A 24,810-nucleotide genomic window follows, 5' to 3' on the forward strand; every position below is an offset into this window, starting at 1 on the left:
AGTCATGAGATGCAATACTGCAAGAGTTATGTTTCATAGTTTAAAGGGGATTCCCAGGATCTGAATATTAACCAGTCCAAGATCACAATGGTTGGGGTCTGCTTTCTTGCAGTTCCTGCGACCACCTGTGTGCATGGCTGCAGCACTTGTGAGCTTACATTGCTTACCACCAGGCACAATACTGCTTGTACATGATATAGTGTCTATGTGCCATTGTGCTAATGAGACAGCTATTCACAGATCATGTCACAGGCAGTACAGAAGGTCCGGTGATCATGATGAGGTCACAAAAAGTAAGGGGTGCCGGGAATGAGACCCCAACAAGTTACTGTCAAGCTTTCCTAAGAAAACCCCTTTGATTGTGCCGATATAGAAACACGCCATCCAAGGACAGAGTTAGAATACTTTTTATTTTTTTTTTAATACTTTCCCTATTCACCAAAATGCAACCATTAAAAAAATTTTCTCCAAGAGAAGATATAAATATTAATTTGTACAACTTTGTACAAAAAAAAAAAAAAAAAAATTCCTGCAGTATACACAAATAAATACCTGATATTATAATTTACACCCGAGGCTGGGTCAGTCACATCCACAGCTTGTTATAAAGGAGTCAGTCTTTCCAGGAGGACAGTGCGTGGCTGGATCAGACTGCCCGCTTTATGCTCCGGAGGTAGGTGCACAGGATCACTGCGGAGATGACTTGTGTGGAGAACGAGAGTCAATACTTTTCGGATACGGCGGCAATCGTTTGCTAACGGGAAACGTTCATAAAAGACTGTGGAATACTCGTCCTGACGAAGCTTTGAGCCACTTTGATTCTTTCCAGGTGGACAGAGAAAATCCTGAAAGGACTTGGAGGAGGTGAAGAGCAGCGTCTGGAAACTTATTTATGGCAAAGTGCAGGGTTAAGGATCAGCATAAAATCCAGTGCAAAACATATGTCATACTGGAGAACGGATGTGCAGGGCGTCATCTCCTAAATACCACGTGACTGGGGTGAACGGAAGAGACGACGCCACCCTGCCGGCCGGCTGCAATAACACTTGGTTTTCCTGATTGAGCGCAGCTCCGGCTTATTCAAGGTCCTGCAGGTTTATTGTGCTTCCTGTAAACTGGGAATTATCTGAGGCTGCATCGTCTTCTGCTGACACGTGAGGCTCCTAGAAGAAAAGGAGGAGAAGTTATAGGTGCACGAAGAGTAAGAGATATTAAGACAGCTGGGTGAAATTAAAGGGGTATTCCAGGACCTTTACACTAGATGGCCTATCCTAATAATAGGAGATTGGTAGGATCCAATTCCTGGATCACAGTAGGAAACACAGTGCTCAGGCGGGCACTACCTACCTGGCATAGCAGTATACATAGTGTAGAGGCTGTGTCAGAGTAATTCCATCATCAGAGTCCCACACTACCCCTTTAATGCGGCTTCCACAAACTTTCATGTCCTCTAACATGGAGTAGATGGAATTCTGCGCACAGTCTTGTCAGTATGTTCCCCAGATGCAGAGATGTTGGTGCTGAGCAATGAGCTGTAAAGCCAGCCTGTCTGAAAGTGAAGTGATATCAGCACCAAAAGTAACGGTAGTGATAGCTCTGCATCTGGGGAAGATACTGGCCAACCTGTGAGCTCTGTAGTGGTATACAACACTTTAAAGAATCAATACACATAACAGCAAAGGAGTCTGAACTGGATCATTTTAGCAAGACCTCATAACTATCCTAAGTATGGGAGGGTGTGCACGCTCTCGATAGCTGGTGTAAGGGGTTTCAACATGCCAAATCCTTTGTGCTGAAGGGAAATAACCCCCATGGTGACCTTTAGGGGTGCAACCTGCAGGCCGGTGTTGATCTGCATAGAAAAGGGGTAGTGGTGCACGTGTGCAGTCAGCGCCACAGTTCACCCTGGAGAGCAGACCCCCCTAAGGACAGGCAGTCTATGCTGAAGTGTCAGAGGAACCGTTTGAAGTGAATAAAGCATTTCTATTGGTTAAGCTATAGGAATAGAAGACAGAACAGAGCAGAATCCCTTCTATAGACACATGGGGTTACATCCAGATACATGAGAAAAGCATCCAACCTGCAGGATATGAACAGGCAGATCCACCGTGAGCTGTGCGTGCGCGGCCGGAGACTGGGCCCCGAGCTGGAAAGGCAGATCCCCGTCCCCCGGAGGTTCATCCTTAGAATACAGAAAATGATAATTAAGGGAATCCATTTTAGGATAATTTCTTGCCCATATCAAACAGAGGGAGAAAAAACAAAACAAAAAACTTCCGCCTACCTGAAGAAGCTGGATCTGCACATATTGTGCCCCGGTTGATGGATCTCTTAACGTCAGCCCGCCATTTGACAAAACGCTGTTACCAAAACGGCTGCCCGCAGGAGAGACGGCTTGGGTTGGTTTAGTACCTTTACTTTTCCTCTGTGGATGTGAAGTCCCTACAAAAAATATAAGTGTGGCTTCTGAATAAACTGCCCCGATAGACGCTGACCTACAGAATAGCCGCCATTTTCACAGACATGATATAATATATACAGAGATCTATCTTTCATACATTATATCCAACACACAGGCCTCAGTGTGAAGGGAACAGATACAAGAACCCATGGACAATGTGTAATATTATAACCTGGACAGACCCAGATCTCTGCTCACCTGAGCTGCTTGCACTCCCCTTCTTTTTGCTCTTGGCCAGCTGAATGGCTCTGTAGTCCGTCCTCGCCGAGCCCCCGCTCTCCTGAGAACAGAGAATGAAATGAATTACAGCTTGTCCAATGAACATATCCATAGATGTTATATGTAAGTGAACCAGACCTGCCAGGATCAGGCAACGATCTGATGATCTGAATGACAGACCTTAGAAAGAAGAAGGGTCAGGCATGTCGGATTTTAACAAGCTGAATACTTTGCTCTCACAGCAGATAAACCGCTGTTGGGGGCATCCGGGGGGACAGAGGTGTCTGTACGTGGCTTATCTGCCTCTCCTCATTGAAAATACATGAATGTCCCATTCAGTTGATTGTGGCATGTGTATGTGAGGGATCGGGAGGAAGAGCTGTTGGCCACCTTTAGATTTTGACCATATGGAATACCGTGCAAAAGTTTTAGGTTGCAATATAAGAATACTTTAGAAAAACTGAAGGAGTGCCAATAGTTTATTTTATTTCTGCCCTTTGGAGTCCTGGAAGTGATGATATGACCCTCCACAAACATAGCCCTGATCTCATCACCCAGTCTGTCTGGGAGGACATGACTGGAGAGACGGATTGGAGCAAACAACATCCACAGAAGATCTGGGCTTAGTTTTCGAAGATGACGAAAACAACCTCCCCGACGAGTTCTGCCAAAAACTGGAGAAGGCGAAAGGCAAAGGTCACATCAGATACTGAGGGGATTCACAGTTCTCTTTTCTTTATTTTATTAAATTGCCAAAAAACAACTATTAACCCTTCTATTTCTGAAAGCATTTTTTTCCAAACCCGCCTAAAACCTTTGCATAGTTTGTAGCTCGATACCTGCCAACTTTTATATCCAAATTATTTTGTTATTTTTTTTTTAGACACAATATATGTAAAAAAACAAAAAGAAAAAAAAAAAACACCGTGTAAACTTACCAATATGGAGTTTCCAGCCACCGGACTAAAGTCTATGTCCTTCTGAGAGCTGTAGTTGCCCGTCTGAGGAAACACAAACTGCGTCACAACTTTACTCCCCTCCTGCTGGCTCACAACCTCTGAAGCTGGGATAAGGCTCCTGTCGGTTTTGGTCTGTGTCAATAGTTCTGGTATGGAGCCGCTGGTCCCCAGTGTCACTGGAGGTGTTAAAGTTGTGGCATCTATAGTCAGATTATTTGTGGATGTAAGTGCATGAATGTCCTGGTTGGATCCTCTCATTGATAAAGATGCTAAGGAGCCCAGCGCCTCGGCATTCACCGTCTGTACATCATCCAGCTGCAGGCTTCCTTGCTGCAGAATGGACGCTGCTGCCCCCAGCAAGAGGGAACTCTCCAGACTGTTGTTGTTATCAGTATTGGACACCAACACCAAGGGGTCAACGGGATGTACCAGGGAGTTATTGTTGGCCGACAGATTGCCCCCCAGTGTAGACCTTACAGAAGACACATCGATGGTCAGTATTCCAGAGTTAACCAGGGTCAGGTCAGCAGAGATTCCTGACCCATTCGAGGACACGTTGCTGAACAGTGAGGAGAGGTCCAGGTTACTTAAGTCACTCTGTCCTGAGCTTGTCAGTTCACTACTAGGTGTGAGAGAACTTGCAGCCTCAAGATCTAGAACACAAGACAGGAAACAAGATTACTATTGAGATTTCTATGAGAAGGAAGTCTCTTGCGTAGGTTTACATCAGGATTTGTAAGCCAAAACCAGCAGTGGATCCAACACTTGGCTTACAAAAACTATTGTGCAAAAAAACCCAAACTTTCACTTCCCCATCACCATGCTGATACCTTCTACTGGTTTCCATTTACTGGGCTCCATAGGATTACTGTAACTAATCATAGGCCACTGTTACTTAGTTAGTGGCCACAGTAGTCATGTGTTGATGTACCACATTATTGCTGGAGCCCGGTAACCAGAAACTAGTAGGGATCCTGAGAGCGTCAGGGGACTGAGGGGGCGACTATTATGTTTTTGCATGGTTCACAATCACTTTAAGAGGTTCGTTATCTGGGGACTTTACCTTAAACCCCCCCTACAGTTTTGGATGAGCAGGACTCGGGGCATCTAGCCCCCCCAGATTTAGAGATATCACTGGTTAATGCGGAGGCCCATATACCGTTATATAGTCAACGCTTTCACCGATGTACATGAGAATCCGAACAGTTGACCATACAGGGAGAGGAGAAAATGGATTTTACTAGTCCCCTGTCCCTGTCACTTCAGATAATGCCGGGGGAGAGGGGACCATGGACTTTTGTTCATGATCTCACCCCCATTATCAAACAGGAGTATACTAGCTATTTAACCCATGCGATGAATCTTGGGTTTCTGGCCCGGTTTCTCCTACTTCCTCTCACTGTTAGTACATACAGTATAGGGGCCCCAGATAACCCCTTTAATACCAATACAATAAACAGCAGGAGATTTACCCAGTGCAGATTGTTGTAGGTTATTACAGGGAATAAACCTACCATGAGCGTGCTGCTTAACCATGTGAGATTTCAGGCTCTGCTTGGAGGTAAATATCTTGCTGCAGTTGGACACTGAACAACGCGTCTTTGTGGCGTCCACGTCCTGAAGATGCTTCTTAGAGTGGATGTACAGGCTGCTTCGGGCTGAGAACTTGGCTCCACAGCCTAGCAGGGAACGACAGGAGGACAAAAATAAATAAATAAGGGACCTTTTAGCACATCATACTGCCGCCATTATTAACATCCAGGGAGCACGTTTACTACTATACTGGCAATAAATACGTTCATTGTCTTCACAGCCGGGTTACAAGGTGAACATGTGTTATAAGTCTTACCCTCTACAGGGCACTCGAAGGGTTTGGTGCCCAGGTGAGTAATTTTGTGACCTTTCAGATGCTCGGCTCGGGTAAATGACTTTCCACAGCCTTCTACGGGACATGGATACCGTCTGTCATCTTCATGTTTCCTTGAAGCAAAAGTAACAAACTATGTGAGCAACATTCATAAATGACAATATGTTACATAGAAAAAAGAAATAAAGTAAATGACTACTGTATGTACAACGCTTATCATAACCCAATAACCCAGGCGTTGTTACATTTGTCAGACATCTATACTAAGTCCAAAAATCCAGTAGCTTTCTCTCTACATAGGGCTCGTTCACATCTGCGTTCTGCTCTCCATACTGCAGGTTTCCGTTTCCTGCATAAAACAGAGCAGGATACGGAAACCTGCAGGACTCTTTCTCACCCATTCATTTGAATGGGTGAGAAAGATGTCCGGCAGTGAGCGTTTTAGGCTCTCCGCCACGACACCGGGTTTTTTAAATCCGGACACAGAGTCGGACATGCAGTACTCTGTGTCCGGATTAAAAAATAAAACGCATAAAACGCTCACCGCCGCACCCGGTCTGTGCTTTCCGTCTTCTGGCATGCAGAAGACGGAAAGCACAGAACGGAGACCAGAACGCACGTGTGAACCTAGCGATAGTGTCCAGCCTATAGCTCTGTCTGGATTAACCTAAAAGGACATGGTGGTATTTAACATATAAAGAAAGCAGATCAAAATACAACACATAGAGAAGACCCTTTAAAAATGTAGATAGATAGAGAGGAGAGAGAGAGGAGAGAGAGAGAGAGAGAGAGAAAGGAGAGAGAGGAAAGAGAGAGGGGGGAGAGGAGAGAGAGAGAGAGGAGTGAAAAGAGGGGAGAGAGAGAGGAAAGAAAGGAGAGAGGAGAGGAGAGGGAGAGAGAGCGGAGAGAGGAGAGAGAGAGAGAGGGGAGTGAAAAGAGAGGAAAGAGAGAGGAAAGAGATAAGAGAGGAGGGAGAAAGAGGAGATAGATAGGAGATAGATAGATAGATAGATAGATAGATAGGAGATAGATAGACAGACAGACAGATAGGAGATAGATAGATAGATAGATAGATAGATAGATAGATAGATAGATAATGTGTGTGTATATTTGGTCTTTTCTGCCAACCCCAGCACCGCCGCTGTCCTTGGCTTGTCCTGGTATTGCACATCTTAGTGGTCAGAGTGCTGAGCTGTAATAGCGCACACAAAGTGTAAACAGAGGTGGTGCTGTTTTTGGGAGAAAGCGGCCATGTTTTTCAAATCCTGGAAAACCCATTGAAGAAAAACAAGCAAATTTTCAAAGGTTCAGAAAACATTCAAATCATTTTTTTTTTTTTTTGTGATAGCAAGACATGGCAGGTCCAAGATACCTTTTATGTCTTAAGAGCTTGGACATGCTTGTGAAGGATGAGCCGCAGCTTTCAAAGTCACAAATAAAAGGTCGTTCACCTGAAACAAGCAAAACCAATCAGACTCACAAGTCACAGACATGGAACACAGGCAGCACTTTAGTCTTATTGGGGTTCGCCCACTAATGCAACTTATCCACTGCCGTGAGATTAGGGGATAAGCGGGGGGTCCAACTGACGGGATCCCCACAGATCACTAGACCAGGGTTGTCTTGCACCCCCATCTAAACAGAACCGCAATGTTGTTCTATCGATCAATAGTGCTGTTGACTCCAGCTGTAGTCCTATGATGCCACAGCAGTGCACTTGTGCGAGCACCACTACACTCATAGGGTGGGCAAGGTGCCCCGTTCTTGTAATCTGTGGTGGACCAACAATCTGGAATTTATTCACTATGCTGTGGGTAGGAAATAAGTTGCATTAGTGAGCAAACCTATATAATGTGAAAGATTAAAAAAGCAAATAAACAAAAAAGTCGAAAGCTAAATCCCTACAAATAGAAAGTGAGCTGCTCTACATCAATATTCCAAGGACTAGGCTATGCAAAACCTCAATCTGCAGCCTGGCAGGGAGGGATCACATGGCTAGAACACGGACGTTCATCTGGAGAATGATCGCTCAGCATACTAAAGGACTGCTGAAAACTAGTCACTGGTAAAGAGAAGTAAAGAGAAGTAAAGAGCAACCAGTCTATAATAAACTGACTCACGTGCAAGACAACATCAAGAAACAGGACACTTGTAAGTTCCTGCTGAGCATTACAGTGACTAAAATAGAGCAGAACTGCCATCTATGCAGTGCTACAATACAGTCACTAAAGCAGCTCAGATACACTTTGCAAGCGCCCTTACATACAGAGGAGAGATTTCTGTGACACGACGACCTACCTGTATGACTACGTAGATGTATTTTCAGCCTGCACGCCTTATCGTATTGCTTATTGCAGCCAGGGAAAGAGCAGACGAATTGTTCCTGCTCCCGTACATGCGCTCTGTGATGGGAGAATAATGCAGTCACTGTAATAAAACTCTTGTCGCAACCTACAAAGAACAAAAGTGTTCAGTCTCAAAAACAGTCACAATCTTAAAAATAAAACAGACAACAGCAAGACAATCTGCACATAAATAAGTTATAAATCCATACAGACCTATGTATATCCATTGTTACAGACTATAAACACCTGCTGGTCCTGCACTCATCCTTCTAATTGGTCCCTAGCTTGATGTCATGATATGGGCAGTAGGTTAATAAGAAAGGGGCATATGGAAGGAACCACGACTGCAACATCCGACTACACAGTTTGTTTCCATAGGATAGGTCACCAGTATGTCATTTGTAGGGATTCGACACCCAGACCCCACACCGCTCAGCTATTGAGGCAGAATCTGCTAGTGGACAGACAGCGTGTGCAGCAGCAATCCTATTCAAGTAATACCAGTGGTACAATTTCCTGAATGCAGCGCCAAGCAGTGGACAGGGCTCCTATTCGTGTATAAGAGCGGTGCTGTCCGCGCTTCCCATCCCACAGTTTGCTGCAAAAGCTGATCCGCGCAGTATCCCAGGTTTCAGCTCTCCACAGATCATATACTGATCACTTACCCCCACCAATCAGCTATTCACATAAGAGGCGGCACTGGCACTAAATAACAACACCTTTATATATCGCCAACATATTCCGTAGCACTTTACAAATCAAAGGTTGAGGCGGCTGGATTTCCACATGTGCAGTTCTTTCATAACAGAAGAGAAGTTCTGAACTACAAAACCAGTGAATGTGGAGCTTGGACAAGTAGCGGCACCAACTAGGACCTGTCACTGTCCATTAAACATTTCTGCCTCTGGGTCGTGACATTCCTCAGTTGTTTCTCCTGGAAATATATGGATAATGGCCAACTAGGCAGAACGAATTCTGCAGTCAATAGGATATATATAATACAGAGCCAGCACTGACTGGACTATAAACACACCTGGATGGGATTCAGTGATAGACCCTGCACTGTTTTTGCAGCAGAAGCAGCACGTGGCCTCCTACTTGATTAAACCCCACAATATATGAGGGTAGTCAGTAGGCAAACCCACAGCAGAAAGCCGCAGATTCCAAAGAGGCAATTTTTGGGGTGGAAGACTGCCTCAAATTCCTCCCTGTGAAAAGATGATCCAGAATTCACTAAAAATACAGAAGGGGTCAGCAATCTCCAACAGTCCAACTGCGGTGAAACTACAACTCCCAACACTGATTTCTATCGGAGATCAAAAATCAGCAGGCAAGTACGTACGCTGACAGTGGTAGTCTTAGAACGCCGGGTCATGCGGGAGGTTGCTGAGCCCTGCAACTAGTTTCTTTAAAATGGAGCATCATAGCACAAGTTCTTTGTAAAGCATGTTCACACTAGTGTTTGAGCCTCAATCCCCGAGAAAAGTCCTACAAGAAGGACTTTTCTCTCCGCCATTTTTAGTAGAAGCTGGGTGGACCCCGTTATAATCTATGGCAGGGATAGGGAACCTTCGGCTCTCCAGCTGCTGTGAAACTACAACTCCCAGCATGTTCCATTCACTTCCATGGGAGTTCCAAGAACAGCAGAGCAAGTATGCATGCTGGGAGTTGTAGTTTTGCAACAGCTGGAGAGCCGGACGTTCCCTACCCCTGATCTATGGGGTCTACAGGTTGCCCCATGTAACCATTTTTAGGTGGATAGTTTACATTTTTTCGGGTCCGCTTGTGGACGAAACCCAAACACTATTGTGAACCTAGCGTAATTAAAAAAAAAAAAAAAACTTCTCCTCCCTTAGCATCACAGAGACCTCATCTGCCCTGATAATTTGTTACACTGTATCAGTGCAGGTAAACAGTTTGGCTCACTAACACTTTCTAAACTGGAATGTCAATAAAATTTTAGCAAGTAGAGATCTTGAAAATGAAGAATTGATACACAAAAGTCTAATAGAGGTTTGCTGGACTTTACTTTATACAAGGACTAGCATAAAATCCAACTCCTATGCCCCTCGTACACACACAGGATCTAGTGGGGCAGTTGTGCGCTCCTGTACATACAATACATATACAATACAGTGTTGGGTATTTGGATACTTCTTTATCGAGGTGCTTAAATACTGGATTTACTGCAATGATATGGGATAGATGGGGAGGTGACAGCGGCGCTGCACACACTCTGCCTTGCTTGTGCCACAATCTTACTCCATCACCATATCATCAAGATTTCGTATACAGGTATAGCGCCATATCATCCATGCTGTAGGTGACTTTCCAGCCACATACCATTAAATTCACACTTATACGGCCTCTCGGGCTCAAAATGCGTCCTCCTGTGTGCACTCAGCTTGGTGGCGGTGGGGAAGGCCTCGCCGCAGGTGTCACAGCGGAACAGGTTCTCCTGCTCGTGGGCTTTCAGGTGGGCTTTGAGGTTGTAGACAGTGGTGAAGCTCTTGCCGCAGCCCGGGGCGTCACAGGAGAAGGGGCGCTGCTTGTCATGTGACTGCAGGTGGCGCTTGAGCTTATAGAGGGTGGTGAAGGACCAGCCGCAGTTCTCCACCTGGCACTTGTAGGGGCGCTGTTCCTCCGTGTGGCTCAGTAAATGGACCTTCAGCTGCTGTTTACGGTCAAAGGCTTTGGCGCAGCCGGGCTCGGGGCAGCGGAAGACCAGCAGCACGCCTTTCCTGGCCAAGTCCAGCGCCTCCCCCAAATTCACCTGCAGCTCCCCAATGTCCCCTACCAGGAAGCCGGCCACCTGCTCGTCCACAGGCTCCCGCAGCACCATGTCCACGTCCTCCAGGCTCTCGGAGAAGCTGTGCTGGGCCCCGGAGCTGCTGCTGCCCGGCTCCCCCTGCGGTGACAGCTCGGAGGCCCAGCTCTGCTGAGGGATGGCCGGGGCGCTGCAGCTCCCAGTCCGAGGCTGCGGCCTATCCGCCGGCCCTTCTCTACTTCCTCCCAGTGTCAGCAGCCCGTTCTCCAGCCGCACTGTCACGTAACCGGGCAGAGCCAGCTCTGAGGACGGGCTGGGCCTCGCTGGCAGCGGAGGTGGTGGCGCTGGTTCCGGGGCCTGGGAGCCACTGAGGCCCATAGCGCCCAGGTTGACCACCATGTAGATGGGATGTATACCGATATCCTCTTTGTGCAGGCCGGCCTTCTCCTCGTCGTCCTCAGCGGCCTCTGCCAGCGCTTCTCCCTCAGGGAGCCCGGCGCCGCCATCTTGCTGCCGTTGCCCCGTCGGCCCCTGGATTTCCATCTTGGTGTCCCTGTAGCATGTAGTTCGCGCGGAAGGAGACAGCGAAGGCCGTGACAGATAGAGAGCGATGAGCAGGCAGCCGATATCCATCCGCCAACTCCGAGTTAGCAACGAGTAGCCAGGACTATTTTTTTCTTGCCTATATAATCACGTGACTTTCAGTCCTAAATTTAAAGGGGGTTTCTGGTGTTGGAAATAAAATCTGCTGAATATTAAAATAAACTCGTGGCGTGGCCGCCCGATGGCAAAATCTGTGGCACGCACGGTGTGACAAGCCAGGCCTCTAACCCCAGCCATGCTCACTGTGACCCCATTCAATCCATAGGGGACAGCAGGGAGACAGGCAACAGGTCACAGCAGATTCTGGCCAAATCCACTCCCCCTTTATTGGATATGACCGCCACATAAAGAGCCTAAGGGGGCAGTCACGTTACTCCAGGACATATAATGTAATGGCGACATCGGGTGCCTATATGTCCAGGAGGGTCGGCCCTTATTCTGGAATCTCTGGAGTGTAAGGTCACCCGGGCCCATGTTGTGACACCGATCTAGATAATGGTGAAGCATATAGTAATGGGGCAACTCGCAAACTACTTCATTCCGTAAGAAAAGAAGAAGATGAAGGCGGGAAAGAGCGAGGACAGGAGGAGGTTGCTGAAAGAGGAAGGGGTGACCGCAAGAAGACATTGGGCCGTGGAGGACCGCCCACGATAGGTATGATTTACAAAGCCGCTTGGCTTTGCATATGTGACCCCGCCCACCAATGACAAAACAAAGCCGGAAGACAGAAGATTTCAAAGAAACGAAGACTGGTGAGTATGCGACCTGGGACAACCCCTTTAAAGGCTATTCACGCATATGTGGGGCTCATACAGAAAAATTTTGCTGATAGAGCCCCTTTAAGAGGAACATGCTGTAGGCCTATCATGATAGAAATTCTGCTGCATGTGTGCAATGTTTGTCCCCAGGCTGCACTGTAATATCACCTTCCCCCCCCCCCAGCAGTTCCGATTTTGTTTTTGCCATTGGAACGCGCGTCCCTCAGTCGTGTCTACACACAGCACTGCCCATTTACTGACTGTGTACTCTCTGCGCTTGCGCTTCTTTTTTCAAGTCTATGTAAAGCAAAAAAATTTGTTTGTGTCACACACAGACATCTGAATAAAATAAAATTTTATATGAACATTCATGTACGGTATCTATGAAAAGGCAGGTGGCTGCGCAGTTCTCTCACATCCAAGTTCTGGAGCCAGAGGACGTCAAAAGGCCAATCCACCACATAAAAAGATGGATATTATATGACTGTACATGGTAGGTGAGGGGCCAGTCACAGAGGCTTCATAGTGTACAATAGTGGTCACAGCCCTAGAAAATCCAGGCATGTCCAGACCCCAAACAGGCTGAAACTTACAGATCTCGCTTATTTGGGAATAGGACTATGCAGCGCCTCAAGTGTCCAGTCCTCCCAATATCGCCCCAGCCCAGAGGCCGCACCTCTGTCCATACACTGGTAATCCTATTCTGAGCAATAGGAGAGGCAGACGGCATGGTGGAAGTTGTAGTTTTACATCAGAGACACAAGATTTGTTTTTTCTGACTGGTTTTCACATTTAGACACTAGGGGGCAGATTTGTCCAGGTCTAGAACCAGGACAGCGTCTACATGACCAGGCAGAACTCAGAGTCTGTATATTTAGTCTTTTGGGAAAGGGTGTAGATCAGAATATTTTCTTGCCAATGGTTGGCGTTCTGACAGCGGCAGCCATAATTAAAATAAACTCGACTTCGATGATATAATGTGATAAGACACTTGTCAGCCCACGGGCGAGTCCTTTATATGCTCTTTACTTGCTGAGAACAAGCACCAATTCCCTCCTTTAGGCTGAAGCCCACATTGCAGGAACTCTGAGCCAGGCGTGGACGTACAAGAGCTTCCTATAGGTTTCCTATTACTTTTGCAGCCACTTATTCCATAAATGCAGATTCTCCATTTTTCTCTTTAACCCCAAATACTTGTTACATCCCATCAACACTGATCAAAAACTCCTATTAGCATAAACGAAAGAGCCATATAATTATTATTCATGATTTAATGACTGTCTTTACAAGGATTTACCAATTTACGATCAATATATGAAAGACGCAAGAACATCGAACATTACTCTTGCACAGAACTGCCGATCAGATGGAGGAGTTGACATTTTGTCCGTGACTTTTGACAGACTCCTTTCCAATGGTCACTTCTCCGGTCCGGCGGCATCCAGCACACTCCTGTCCTTTATGATGTAGGGCAGTGTCACTCTCAGGCTCCGATCTTCCTCCATCGAGTTGATAATCGTGTCATAGGCATTTCTGTTGCCTGACCAACAGCGTCTGGCCACCTGCCGAGAATAATATCAATCCTTAAGGAGCAGTAACCCAAAATTATTTCCATCAATGCACTAAAACGGTGGATTACAGGGAACAATGGCTTCTACAGCACGACAAGTGTAAGAACTGCAGGTTAATTGTCTCAAAGGATTAATACAATTCATTACACCTATATAATATGCCACTGTGATTGCAGTAATGGCCGACACGTTAGGGATGGCTGAAGGATGAAAGTTGTTCACTACTAAATATCCTGGCTGTGCAATATTCACAAATCTGCCAAAAACAAATATTTCATGTCATATTAATCATGTCAGGCCCAAGTTGCTCCTAAAATTGGAATTTTTTTTTTTTTTTTTTTAACCAACCCCATTGGACACGTCCCAGGCCAGCATAGTTTTCGCATTTTGCTCAGCCTCAGGAGATCCGTCCAGAACGAGACCAAAGCCACCATTGATGACCTCGCCCCTGCAAGGAAGCCAAAAAGCAGTATTAGATGCAGAAGGTGATTCTTCAGAGATGTGGTGTTTAGCAACGACAAATCTATTCCCCAAACTCATCCCGTTCCCACACACAGCTGATCTATACAGAGCCCAAAATATCAAGAGGGCAAGGTCATATCTTAACATGTATGAAGTATGTGAAGTCTTTTCTTTAAGGTTACTCTAGGACAGTCAATATCTGTTCATCCAAAGCCTGAAGGGTGTACAAAACTCGAGTTCTCCCTCCCAGAGTATGTGAATATGTCGTTCTGTGGTGGAAGGTCTTGGTAGGACACTAGACAGCTATCCCCCTCCATTACATGATCTTCTGAAACCAATAAGCTATAGATATTATAGATTTCTTTATGCTTCCTTCAAAAGACAACCTCCAAAACCTGTATACTACATTCCAAATATTCTACATAGAGCGCCAGCTACCACCATATAATAGCTTTGCTCACCAGCCAACACCACCTCCATTGTGAAGCGCTACCCATGTGGCCCCTCGGAAAGAATCTCCTACGAAGTTCTGTACGGCCATATCTGCAAATACAAGAAAATCATGAATGGTCAAGACTTTTGTAATCTCAATATACAACATTGTACATACTGCCACGCAGTATCTAATAATAATACGCCATACAGTTTTACATAAAACCAGTTTTAGTTTGAGCTCCTGTTTTCAGGCGAACCCCTTAGGAATCAGAGGCTCCGACTAGTGTCCTGGTTGTTGGCACTTAGCGATTTAACATCCTTCAGATTCTGGGAAACTTTACTTCTGTACGTACCTGCGCAGTAGGCAGAGCCATCATATATGTTGGAGGTTTCTCTGTAAGGACTGTCTGTCCCACTCACATCATGATGATCTCGACTAATAACCACAGGACCCTGAAGATTAAAAGTGGAACACAAGATGGGAACAGATTTGATGTAGGAGGTCATTACGGTACAAGAACGGCAAAAAACAACTTATTAATCCGTCATTTTACCTTCACTTGTCCTGAGGCCACCGCTTTATTAATGGCAACAGCGATGGAGATTCTCCCCTTCTGGTCAGAGTATAAAATTCTTGCTTGAGAACCAACCACCTGAAAAAAAAAAATGGAACAATGCATGAAACAAAAGACAACTTAAAGGGAACCCTCCACCAAAACATTTAAAGGGAACCTTTCACAACCTCCACCAAACCAGCCATTTGCATAGGTCCTGCTCCTTCGATTCCAGCACAGTTGGAATTTTTTCTCTAGCCCCTACCATTGCCGAGCAGTCAGTTCATTTCCACAAAGTTACACTCTGCTGTCAGGTGGGTGGTCCCTGTTTTATCCTTTGTCTGGGACCGCCCACTTTATGAGAGCAAAGTTTTGCTGTTCCCAATATCAGTGATTGCTTGGGAACGGTGGGGGCTACAGAAGATATTCCAACGGTGCTGGAATCAATGGAGCAGAGCCTATTGAAGGCTGTAATGAGTTAACGTTGGTGACAGTGGTTAGAGGCCCCCTTTATGGGTTGTCACGTAATATTTTACTTACGCAAGAGGCAATATCTCTGGAAGAAAGTAACCCAGAGACCAAGTCTAAGCTCCAACATTTGCTGGACTTGGAATTTTTTTGCTGGTTTCCATTAGAAACAATCAGCAATTTAGCTCTACCCATCCGGCAGACATGAGATCTAACAATCTAGCTCACTGTGCACGGCTATATGGTAACGACGTCATCAGAATTTAGCTTTTAACATAGAGAATACACCAAAAGGCAGCAAGATTATATAAGGAGGAATACAAGTCTGATCTCTGAGACCCCTTTAAGAGGTCAAGTATGGAGCAGATATGGCTGGAGGAGGAAGGACATTACCAGTTTGTGTTTCCCGGCGTCTCGGATCCATCGTAGGTTATCATGGTACTGATTCTTCACAGCATTACTGACTGAGGAGGAAAATACAGCATAAGGGAGTGCAGGAGATGGAACCGGAGCCAAGAGGTCCCCAGACTGTACAGTGCTACAGAATGTGTCAGCACCACACACACATCATGGATAGTTTGTTATTTTTTTTTTTTTTTTAAATAAATGCAATCTGATGGAGATTAAAGATATTCAGTGTGATCAGAAACCTTGTCAGGAACGGCCTGTTATTTTCATGACAACCACTTATAGCCTTATTGTGGTAGGAATGCGACGCAAGTTCATCTAGTTATACATGTTGTATGTACCGGCGAGTGTCTTAACATAGTATACAATAGACATCACCTATGTACATACATTACTTTTACTGATCCTGAGTTGTATCCTGTATCATACTCCAGAGCTGCACTCACTATTCTGCTGGTACAGTCACTGTGTACATACATTACATTACTTATCCTGTACTATACTCCAGAGCTGCGCTCACTATTCTGCTGGTGCAGTCACTGTGTACCTACATTACTGATCCCAAGTTGACCCTGCACACTGTAAGGACCCATTTACCTCCTTGAGCAATAATATCCTCCATAACAGTGCCTGCAATTTGGTCAGTGACTTCAAGGTCAGCCGGATCTCCGGAGGTGCACACCCAACGGAATGGTCCGAATCCCAGCGAGAAGATATCTCTGTAATAGACACAAAACTTAGAAGATATTTGGGCTTCCTTATTTATTACATGGACAGATGAGCTGCCGCCTGTCCAGTGACCTGGGGGTTTACACCTGCGGTCGGGGTTTCTATAATGGGGTCCCCTGGGTTTCTGTCCAAAAAAAAGGCAGAAAATGCAGAGAGAAGAGCGCTGCTTGCAGGACTTTCTTCCCCGTTTTGCTTTTAAAAAGTGGAGAACAGAATCCCCAGGCAGAGACCAGGCGCAGGTGTGAACCTAACCTTAACACACCAGGACTTGGAGCCCAGGAAGCTTCCAGAAATGTTCTCTTGGTGGGGGAAAATATAAATTGCACCTTGCATAATTTGCATGCTCACCCCATTATATGTTGCATGTACGATGGATATCTGAATTCCACGCCTCTTTCTCCTTTACCTTCAACATCAGCACCTGTAAAGGATCCAAGTTACACAAATAAGAGAATGATCCATTGTCCAGGTTGGAAAATTCATTTTTGTTAAGAGACCCCTAAGGACCCTCCCCCCCCCCCCCCCAGTGACCAGCTGTAATCTATAGAGAAGTCTGCAAAATGCTTTTAATTCCCCTGTAGCACCTCCACAGGCGATATTAGGTATTACACCACTCATTGCAATCCATGTTCATTCTGTATAATGCATGGACATGGCAGGTCCTCCAGAGTGAGACTCTCTGAAGATGCTCTTGTTAAGTAGAAGAGGGTTCTGAGTTTAGAATACCCCTTAACCAGAAACCCCTTTAAGTATTTGAGAATTGTTCCTTAAATCTCCCCCCCCCTCCATATTTAGACGCTACTCACCAGCTCTTTTTGCCTCCAACAAGAATGCATTTCCATAGTCCCAGAAAAACATGCCGTTATCCGACAGCTTATTGATCGCAGCGATGTGTCGCCGTAAACTGCAGGAAACATTCAGAAGAGTTAGCGCTTATTCTAGGGTAGCACATCCTAAATACGTCTGCATTTAGTCTAGTGGCAATATTTCAGCTCATCCTGAGGACTTGGGTGGCCATTTCCAGTCCTTGCCACATATTTCAGGACCTTACTATGGCATTGGACATAGTGACTAACAGGCAACACATTTCAGGGCCAAATATTGCAACTGGTTTCTCAATGGTGAATCCCAATAAGAGGCCCAGCATAGCCTGGAGAGGCAAGGAGAACCACTGGGAACATGAAGTGCGTTGGTCCCTTGGACAAAAAAGGCGATTTTCAGTCATTGGACACAATGGACACCTTACAACACCTTGTTCTCTTTGCACAATTCCTGATAACATTTGGGGATCCCGACCATCTCTCACCTTTCATGGACGAGCTGGCGGAAGGTCTGGGGGTCAGTGCTCAACATCTTATTGGCTTCAGCAAAGGACAGCTGTGCTGGATAATATCCGCCACTGAACGGATTGTGGCAGGAGGTCTGGTCCGACCCAAGATCCACCAGCAGTTCACCAGACTTATCCAATTCTTCTACCAGTCTTTCCCTAAGAGACAACCAGAAGGTTAACTTCAAGATCCTGAGCTCCTATATAAAAATAAGCGCCCCCCCCCCCCATTGCTGCTTTTGGACCCTTTGCAGATGGCAGGGATCAGCTATGACCAGAAGAAGTCACACCCCAAGTGACAACCAGACCGGCCGCCATTACAGCACCCACAGGAGTTGTCGGCCAGCTTTCCCAGAAACATGAGCAGGACCCAGATGAAAAGAATTATAATCTGACATATTAAACGGGACTTATTTTTATCCTTCAGGGGAAATCTTCTATAAATCCCCAAATATTTCTCATTTTAGAACTCCAGAAATAAGATCCCCCCCACGACAAGTATCACGAGAGCGCGTTGCTCTATAATAGAGCACAGATTTCTCCCTGGCACATTGCGACGTGACTATTACAGGCCCCATATGTGCAGCAGATAACTTGCCAAAGGTCCACGATATTCCCATGGTATCCCAGGCACAGCGCCGCCTTGTCCTGCCGGGCTTTTCTGTGGAAGACAAAGATTGTGCATTTATGGAAAGTTATTCTGGAAGTGTTCTGCTGTAGAACTGGGGGCGACGATCCTCAAAGAGTTAAACTTATGGAGCTCCTAGACCCGTGCAGGTTCTTGGGGGAACCAGAACATAATCCTCTATTGTAATTCTGTCTGATGTAAGGGAGGTAACTGCTGCAGTGAAAATCCCTATAGTATTGGGAAGTGTCAGTATATTATTAGGCTTAGTGGTCACAGTGAAAGTGGAAGATTTTTTATGTTATTTTAATTTTTTACATATATATGGCATGGAAAGTTAAGGACCCCATTTCCCCTCACCTGATCCTGTGGATACATTCATCCAGAGACGACGTTATCTCCGTAAGCCAGCCCTGCTTATGTCTCTTTAGCAGAGCGCTCTCATCAACCTGTGAAGAGACAGCAGCGTCTAGTGTCACCTACTTCATCACACCGACAATGGCTTAACATCCCATCCGATAAAGCGAGACCTTGCAATTCTCTACCTCAGCAATGACCCCAATACAGCCCAGAATGATGGCCGCTTTCGCCTGCGCTCCGCTCATGCCACCCAGGCCGGAGGTCACGAACACTTTCCCAGTAAGGTCGTCTACGCCGAGATATCGTCTTCCAGCGTTCAGGACGGTCAACTGTGCGAGACGTCAGATAAGTGAGATATGAGGACAGACACAGGGCAAATGCAACACTTAAAGGAACGCTACACTAAAACCGATCTATTGCCGCACCAAGTGCTCGGCCTGAAGGGGAGGAGAGGGCATTGGGTTTTATTTTATTAAAACCTTGTATTCACTGTACATAATTATGGGGCGGCCATCTTGCCCGAGCTTCACCTTTGCTCTGTTAACAGCATTTAGTGATCTGCTTTACAGCACTCAGACAGCAATAGTCTGGAGCCGACTCATTGAGGAGTATGGGAGAATTTACTAGCCAAGCCCTGTGCAGCAATAAGATAAAAGATCATTTATTGTCAGTGATATAATGATGGAGTGGAGTTATCCTCTATTGTAATCCTGACTGCTGCAAAGAAAACCTGAACAGAAATGATAAGTATTAGTCTATTAGGCTTAGTGGCCAGAGTGAAAGTTGTAAAATATGTATATTTTTTTGATTGATTCCCAAGTGTTTTTAGGAACACATTCCCTTTAACCAACTTTAGTAAACAGGATTAGATTACTTCTCACCACTTACCACAGTGCCATGCACAATCCCCTGCGGCCCAATGTAGCAGTAGCTCCCCGCCGTCATCTGTCCGTACCTTCCAAAAAGCAAGTTATCAGTTAGCAGGAAGACGTTTTAGGGTTTTGACCTCAATGGTTTAAGGAAGCCAAGATCCATACCGTTATGTGCAAGTGCATTAAACTAACCGGGTGCTGCATTAGAGGATCCTGCAGACAGCAGCATAGATCTGAGCTTCCTAAGAGTATGGAGAGAGAATACAGAGAGACTGTGCACTTACATTGTGACTCCTAAAGCAAACATCTTCTCGTACTCCTTCCTGGAAGAGTAGTTGGGAATGACCTAGCAATCCAAAAAAAAATTAACAAAAACCATCATAAATGGAGTGTTGTGTGACCCTAGACAAGCCAAGAAAGGATCATCATGAGCAGCCTCACCATCCCATTAGTGATCACCAGCCGTGGAGCTCCAGGGAGACTGGGAAAGAGACCCAGAGGATGGCCACTGTACATGACTAGGGTCTGTTCCTCCGTCATCTGCGACAGATAATGCATCACCAGCCAGAACTGCAGACACGAGGAGGAGAGAGTGAATTATACACAGGAGGAACAACAGTCCTAGAAGCAAGTGGAGCCGACGTCTCAGCAAGGCCTATGCTCATACCAAAGCCAAGGCACAATGGCAGGACTGGAACACCCATCTACCCTTGTCTATGAAACGCTTTTGGCCTGTACACAGGTCATGCCAACTGGACATATTTGCACTGCTGAGGTTACAAAGTTACAGAAACGGAGATACAAGTCCAATAAGTTAGTCTAGTTAATAACACACCGGCACTAGGGCACGGAGCTTAATAGCCAGGTTGGCACGGATCTCCTTTGTATTCACTAGTCAGTAATTCTTTAACTTTGCATCAATCAATAGTACAAGCTTATATAAGAATCTTTGCAAAACATCTTGGAGAAAAGTGCTTCTTTCACCACTTATCAGGCTCTTTTCCCCCCTCCCTCCTGAACTGACTGACTCCTCTGCCAAATAGGAGGTGTCTCTCGCCCGTTCCAGAGTTAGGGAGCAGAACCTCCTGTCTATGGGAGACATCACAGCAGCTAGAAGGAACATCTACTACAGAAACTTCCATCATGTGACACTGTAGAGGTCATAGAGGACGACCCCGGGATAGAGTTTTTAGTTTTTCCATTAGATACCACAAGATCACACGGAGTTAACGCACGCGCAGTCTGGCACGTATACACGTGTCAGCGCTCAAAACTGATCACATTCATTTCATTGCAAAATTACACACATTATAGACCCGTAACAACACATTGAAATGAATGTGATCCGTTTTCAGCACTGACACGTGTATATGTGCCAGAACGCACGCGCGTTAACTCCATAATGGGTAGAGGAACCGTCCACCACCAAGAAGAGTATGAAGAGTGAGGCCTCCAGGGAAATCCAGTTTCCATGATGTTCAGCCCCTTCATTACTATAATCTTGATAGACTTACCTGCGCCCAGTTACTGAAGACCTGTCCATTGCCGCCGTACGTCACCAACTCCTGGGGAAACTAATAATAAAGGCGTGTTATCTCCCATTATAAGCTCCAGGGTTATGTATACAGGGCCACCACCCGTCCCTGGCACTCAGGGCAACCTTCTCATGGAGTTACCAAGTCAGGCCAGCTGGGCTGTTATTTTGGCATTGTATAGTGGTGTTTTTTGGGCACGATTATGTGCTCACTTGTACGGCACTATTATGTGTGCACTGTGTGGCTGTATTACATAACCGGCACTACAACATAGCACTGTAATTGGCCAGTATATACAAGCCGATCGTCCACCATTAGTCCAGGGTCAGATACAGTTTTCTTGCACGATAACCTACAGTTAAACATGTCAGCCACATCCCAAGTCCGTACCTGAGCCACCGCTGGATCCAGGTTATTCATAATCATGTGCATTATGGCCGCCGCCTTTATGGTTTTGCAGGGATATTGGCTGATCGGATAAGCCCTTATATAAAAAAAAAAAATATATAAAAAAATAGTGCGGCAAGTCAACAGCACAACTAGGGGGCACCATTTACAAGCCCAAGACATAATTGGCCATTTATTTTTCGATTGACATCCATTATCATCATAGGAAGTATCGCGCCCTTACATGACAGTATATGGGGTCACCTCTGACATGGATCTAACATATACTCTGATTTATGGTCCCGTTATGGGGAGTCCCATCATACTCCTCTAAAGCCCCCTGAACTCACCTCATTTGGATCTTTGGGCAGAACCTGTACATGTAAATGTGTCCAAAACGTCTGAGCTCCTCAACAAATTCGGGGGCCAGGATGGACTGATGCTCCGGAGGAATATAGCGCAGGGCGTTCTCCAAAGCAAGCTGAAAGAAAGCAGAGAGAAGCCACAATTCACTGAGCTTGCAGCATATACACTTGTTTGGCTGTGCGGTAGACTGAAAGCTATTGCTCCCTGTTATCAGCCACAGGCAGACCGCTGTGTCCACAAAGTGCAGGTTTGATTTAGTTAATGGGGTCTGTCCAGGGGTCAACGGGTCTCAGCTTTGACCTTAGCAACACAGTCACATCCATGAACCTGCCATGCATAACAGGGAAAAGGTCTCCATCCAAATATTTAAGGATACAGAGAGGACTTTGTAGCCATTAGTCCAGTATCCAGTAGTCACATCTGCCCAAGTCTGACATTTTTTGGAAGGAGGGTGTAATATTAATCAATACTTGGCGGCCTCCATTGGCTACTTGAAGGACAGTGTTTGCAACCAACGGTCTGATGCAGGAAGACTTCCATGAAGGAGGTGTTCTCGTGTCTTCAGGTCTTCCATCCCAACCTCTGTTGCTAAATCTGCCTTAGTGACAACATGGCTGTACGAGTAAAGTACTTTTTGGCTGCAACATCACTATATTTAAGCGGAACGGTCATCGCCTTGTCCTTGGGAAGGTCAGAGTAGAGGGAAAGTGAGCCAGGCCAAGCTCAGCTTCTTCCTCCTACTCCGAGCCATAGCTTTACCTTAGTCATACAGGAATCTGCTCGCCATGTCCATGGGGGGTGAACCAAGACCTCCACTTTCCCCTATTCTGACCCAACTAAGGCCAGGACAGCTGGACGTCACACATTTAGAACAATTACACTGTATCCACACAGGGACATTGTCACCAGCGTTTACCAAGGAAGATGTCAAAGTCAACTTCAGTATTGCACGTCATCAGAACAGAACAGGTCGCCAATAGCAAGAATGGCGGTCCCATGGGCACATAGTAATTGCTCAGTTCTCACAATGGCCAGGCTCGGCTTTGGAATTACACTCCATGGATAGAGAGCCAGAACAGTAACAATGGAGGTCTGGATAGAAGACCCAACTTTTGATGCGAGTCTTCCTGCTCAGTGTCACTACAAGCCATAGTGAGCGAAGACTAGACATAGGTCAATTACTAACTCTGGCAGACCCCATAAGACTGGGCCAGAGCATTATACACAGTCCTACGGAAACAAACAACCTCTAATAACTGAGAGCTGCACCAGGTGACGCATCCAACTCTGCTACATCATTTTATGGGAATATATTAGAGAGCAGAATTACTGGGCACATTCAGAGCGAGCCTTGTGCTGGGGATTAGGATATATTATAGAGAGCGCTGTCTTGATCCTGGGGAGGCGGACATCTGTGCTGGACTACTTGTTTACAGCGACTTGTTGCTCAATAAAGGAATGATTAACCCATTGATAACACACACACACACACACACACACACTTTAACGCCTTACTACTGATGTCACTGAAACGAGCTGCTCCGAACAGCAAAAAGCATGCACACAGAACCAGGGTGCAGTATGTAAAGAGTTGCACCCCCTTTCTCTTCAGCTTTGCAGCCTCTTAAGTCAGACACATGCCCCTGCACCAGAATGGAAGCCACTTGAATTACAAGTCGTTTCAGGCCGAGGTGTCCCTGCCAATCTCTGCCCAATTTTGCAGAAACCGGAAAGGTACAGATCAGGACAAGTGGGATAGGAGATGGCCTTACACCAAACAAGGCGCTGATAAATTCTCCCCATTGTGGTCCAACACAGGTTCTAGTCTATGGGGCCCAAAGACATCAGAGTACAAGTTAAGGTATTAGGATTGGGAAAATGCAAACCTGGTACAAATTTTAGAGCCCAGAATTTTCAACCTAGGTCTCCCCCACCATACATGGAGTACAGACTGCCATCAGACTTTAGGACAAAAACCACACCAGCTGTGAACAGACCCTAAAAACTCACCCTCTCCTCCTGTGCAGAGAGCTGTGGTGTCCGGACAGGGGCATGGGGAACCCCTTCATCCCTTCCTCTATTTGGGGGCAGGGGGTGGAGGGGGATGCCAGCACACAGCTCTTGCAGACTGATCATCCTGAGCAAATGGATCAACTGGACTGACACAGGAGGGCCAGGGAAAGCTATCAGGTCTAGCAGGCACACCCACCTCCAGGCTGCCCCCTTATTGGTCAGTACCCCTCCCCAAATTAATATGTTACCTGAGCAAGTCCTCAGACAGACAGGACAGAGCAATCACCCTGCAGGCACCCAGGCAGATGTGTTACCTCCATGTCTATAGCTCTGTATGCCGGCCGTATTCCTGCTGATCAGACACAGTAACATGTAGAACAGCTGTACTGAGATGTGACCCATGTCCAGACACCAAAATGCACCACAAACCACATCACAATCTGCACATATACCCAAATGTTATCTGCTTGTTATTGATAAAAATAATAGGAAAACAAGTCTTTATTCAAAAAACAGCGCCACCCTTAGTCATAGGTCATGTCTAGTATTGCAACTCAGCCCCTTTCACTTGAATGTTGCAGTACCAGACACAGTCAGTGGCAAAGGGGAAAGTGACCAGTGTAAGGCCGGATTATCCAATGTGAAGATCTGCGGATTGTTATAAGGTATTAGTGTAGGGAATTAGAACTATGGCTGACAGTCCATGACTACTGACTGAT

General features: G+C 46.0%; 2 protein-coding genes across 2 annotated transcripts; both read right to left on the reverse strand.

Moving 5' to 3' along the window:
- Positions 1-435: 435 nt before the first annotated feature.
- Positions 436-11,194, reverse strand: ZXDC (ZXD family zinc finger C). The gene is made up of 10 exons (XM_075287430.1): positions 10,195-11,194; positions 7,805-7,957; positions 6,879-6,957; positions 5,489-5,619; positions 5,154-5,318; positions 3,619-4,292; positions 2,660-2,741; positions 2,285-2,442; positions 2,081-2,182; positions 436-1,163 (listed from the first exon to the last, which is right to left on the reverse strand). Exons 1-10 carry the CDS (start codon positions 11,159-11,161, stop codon positions 1,077-1,079), a joined length of 2,598 nt encoding a protein of 865 aa, XP_075143531.1. The 5' UTR covers positions 11,162-11,194; the 3' UTR covers positions 436-1,076.
- A 2,203-nt stretch (positions 11,195-13,397) lies between these two features.
- UROC1 (urocanate hydratase 1) lies at positions 13,398-24,214 on the reverse strand. Its single transcript, XM_075286145.1, has 20 exons — positions 24,089-24,214; positions 22,063-22,193; positions 21,716-21,809; positions 21,305-21,364; positions 20,232-20,360; positions 20,075-20,136; positions 19,807-19,873; positions 19,104-19,247; positions 18,919-19,007; positions 18,532-18,594; positions 17,913-18,092; positions 17,413-17,510; positions 16,955-17,027; positions 16,475-16,596; positions 15,863-15,933; positions 15,002-15,100; positions 14,801-14,900; positions 14,474-14,555; positions 13,899-13,998; positions 13,398-13,541 (listed from the first exon to the last, which is right to left on the reverse strand). Exons 1-20 carry the CDS (start codon positions 24,212-24,214, stop codon positions 13,398-13,400), a joined length of 2,034 nt encoding a protein of 677 aa, XP_075142246.1.
- Positions 24,215-24,810: the final 596 nt, after the last annotated feature.

This window comes from Leptodactylus fuscus, chromosome 9 (assembly GCF_031893055.1).
Source record: "Leptodactylus fuscus isolate aLepFus1 chromosome 9, aLepFus1.hap2, whole genome shotgun sequence".
NCBI lineage: Eukaryota > Metazoa > Chordata > Amphibia > Anura > Leptodactylidae > Leptodactylus > Leptodactylus fuscus.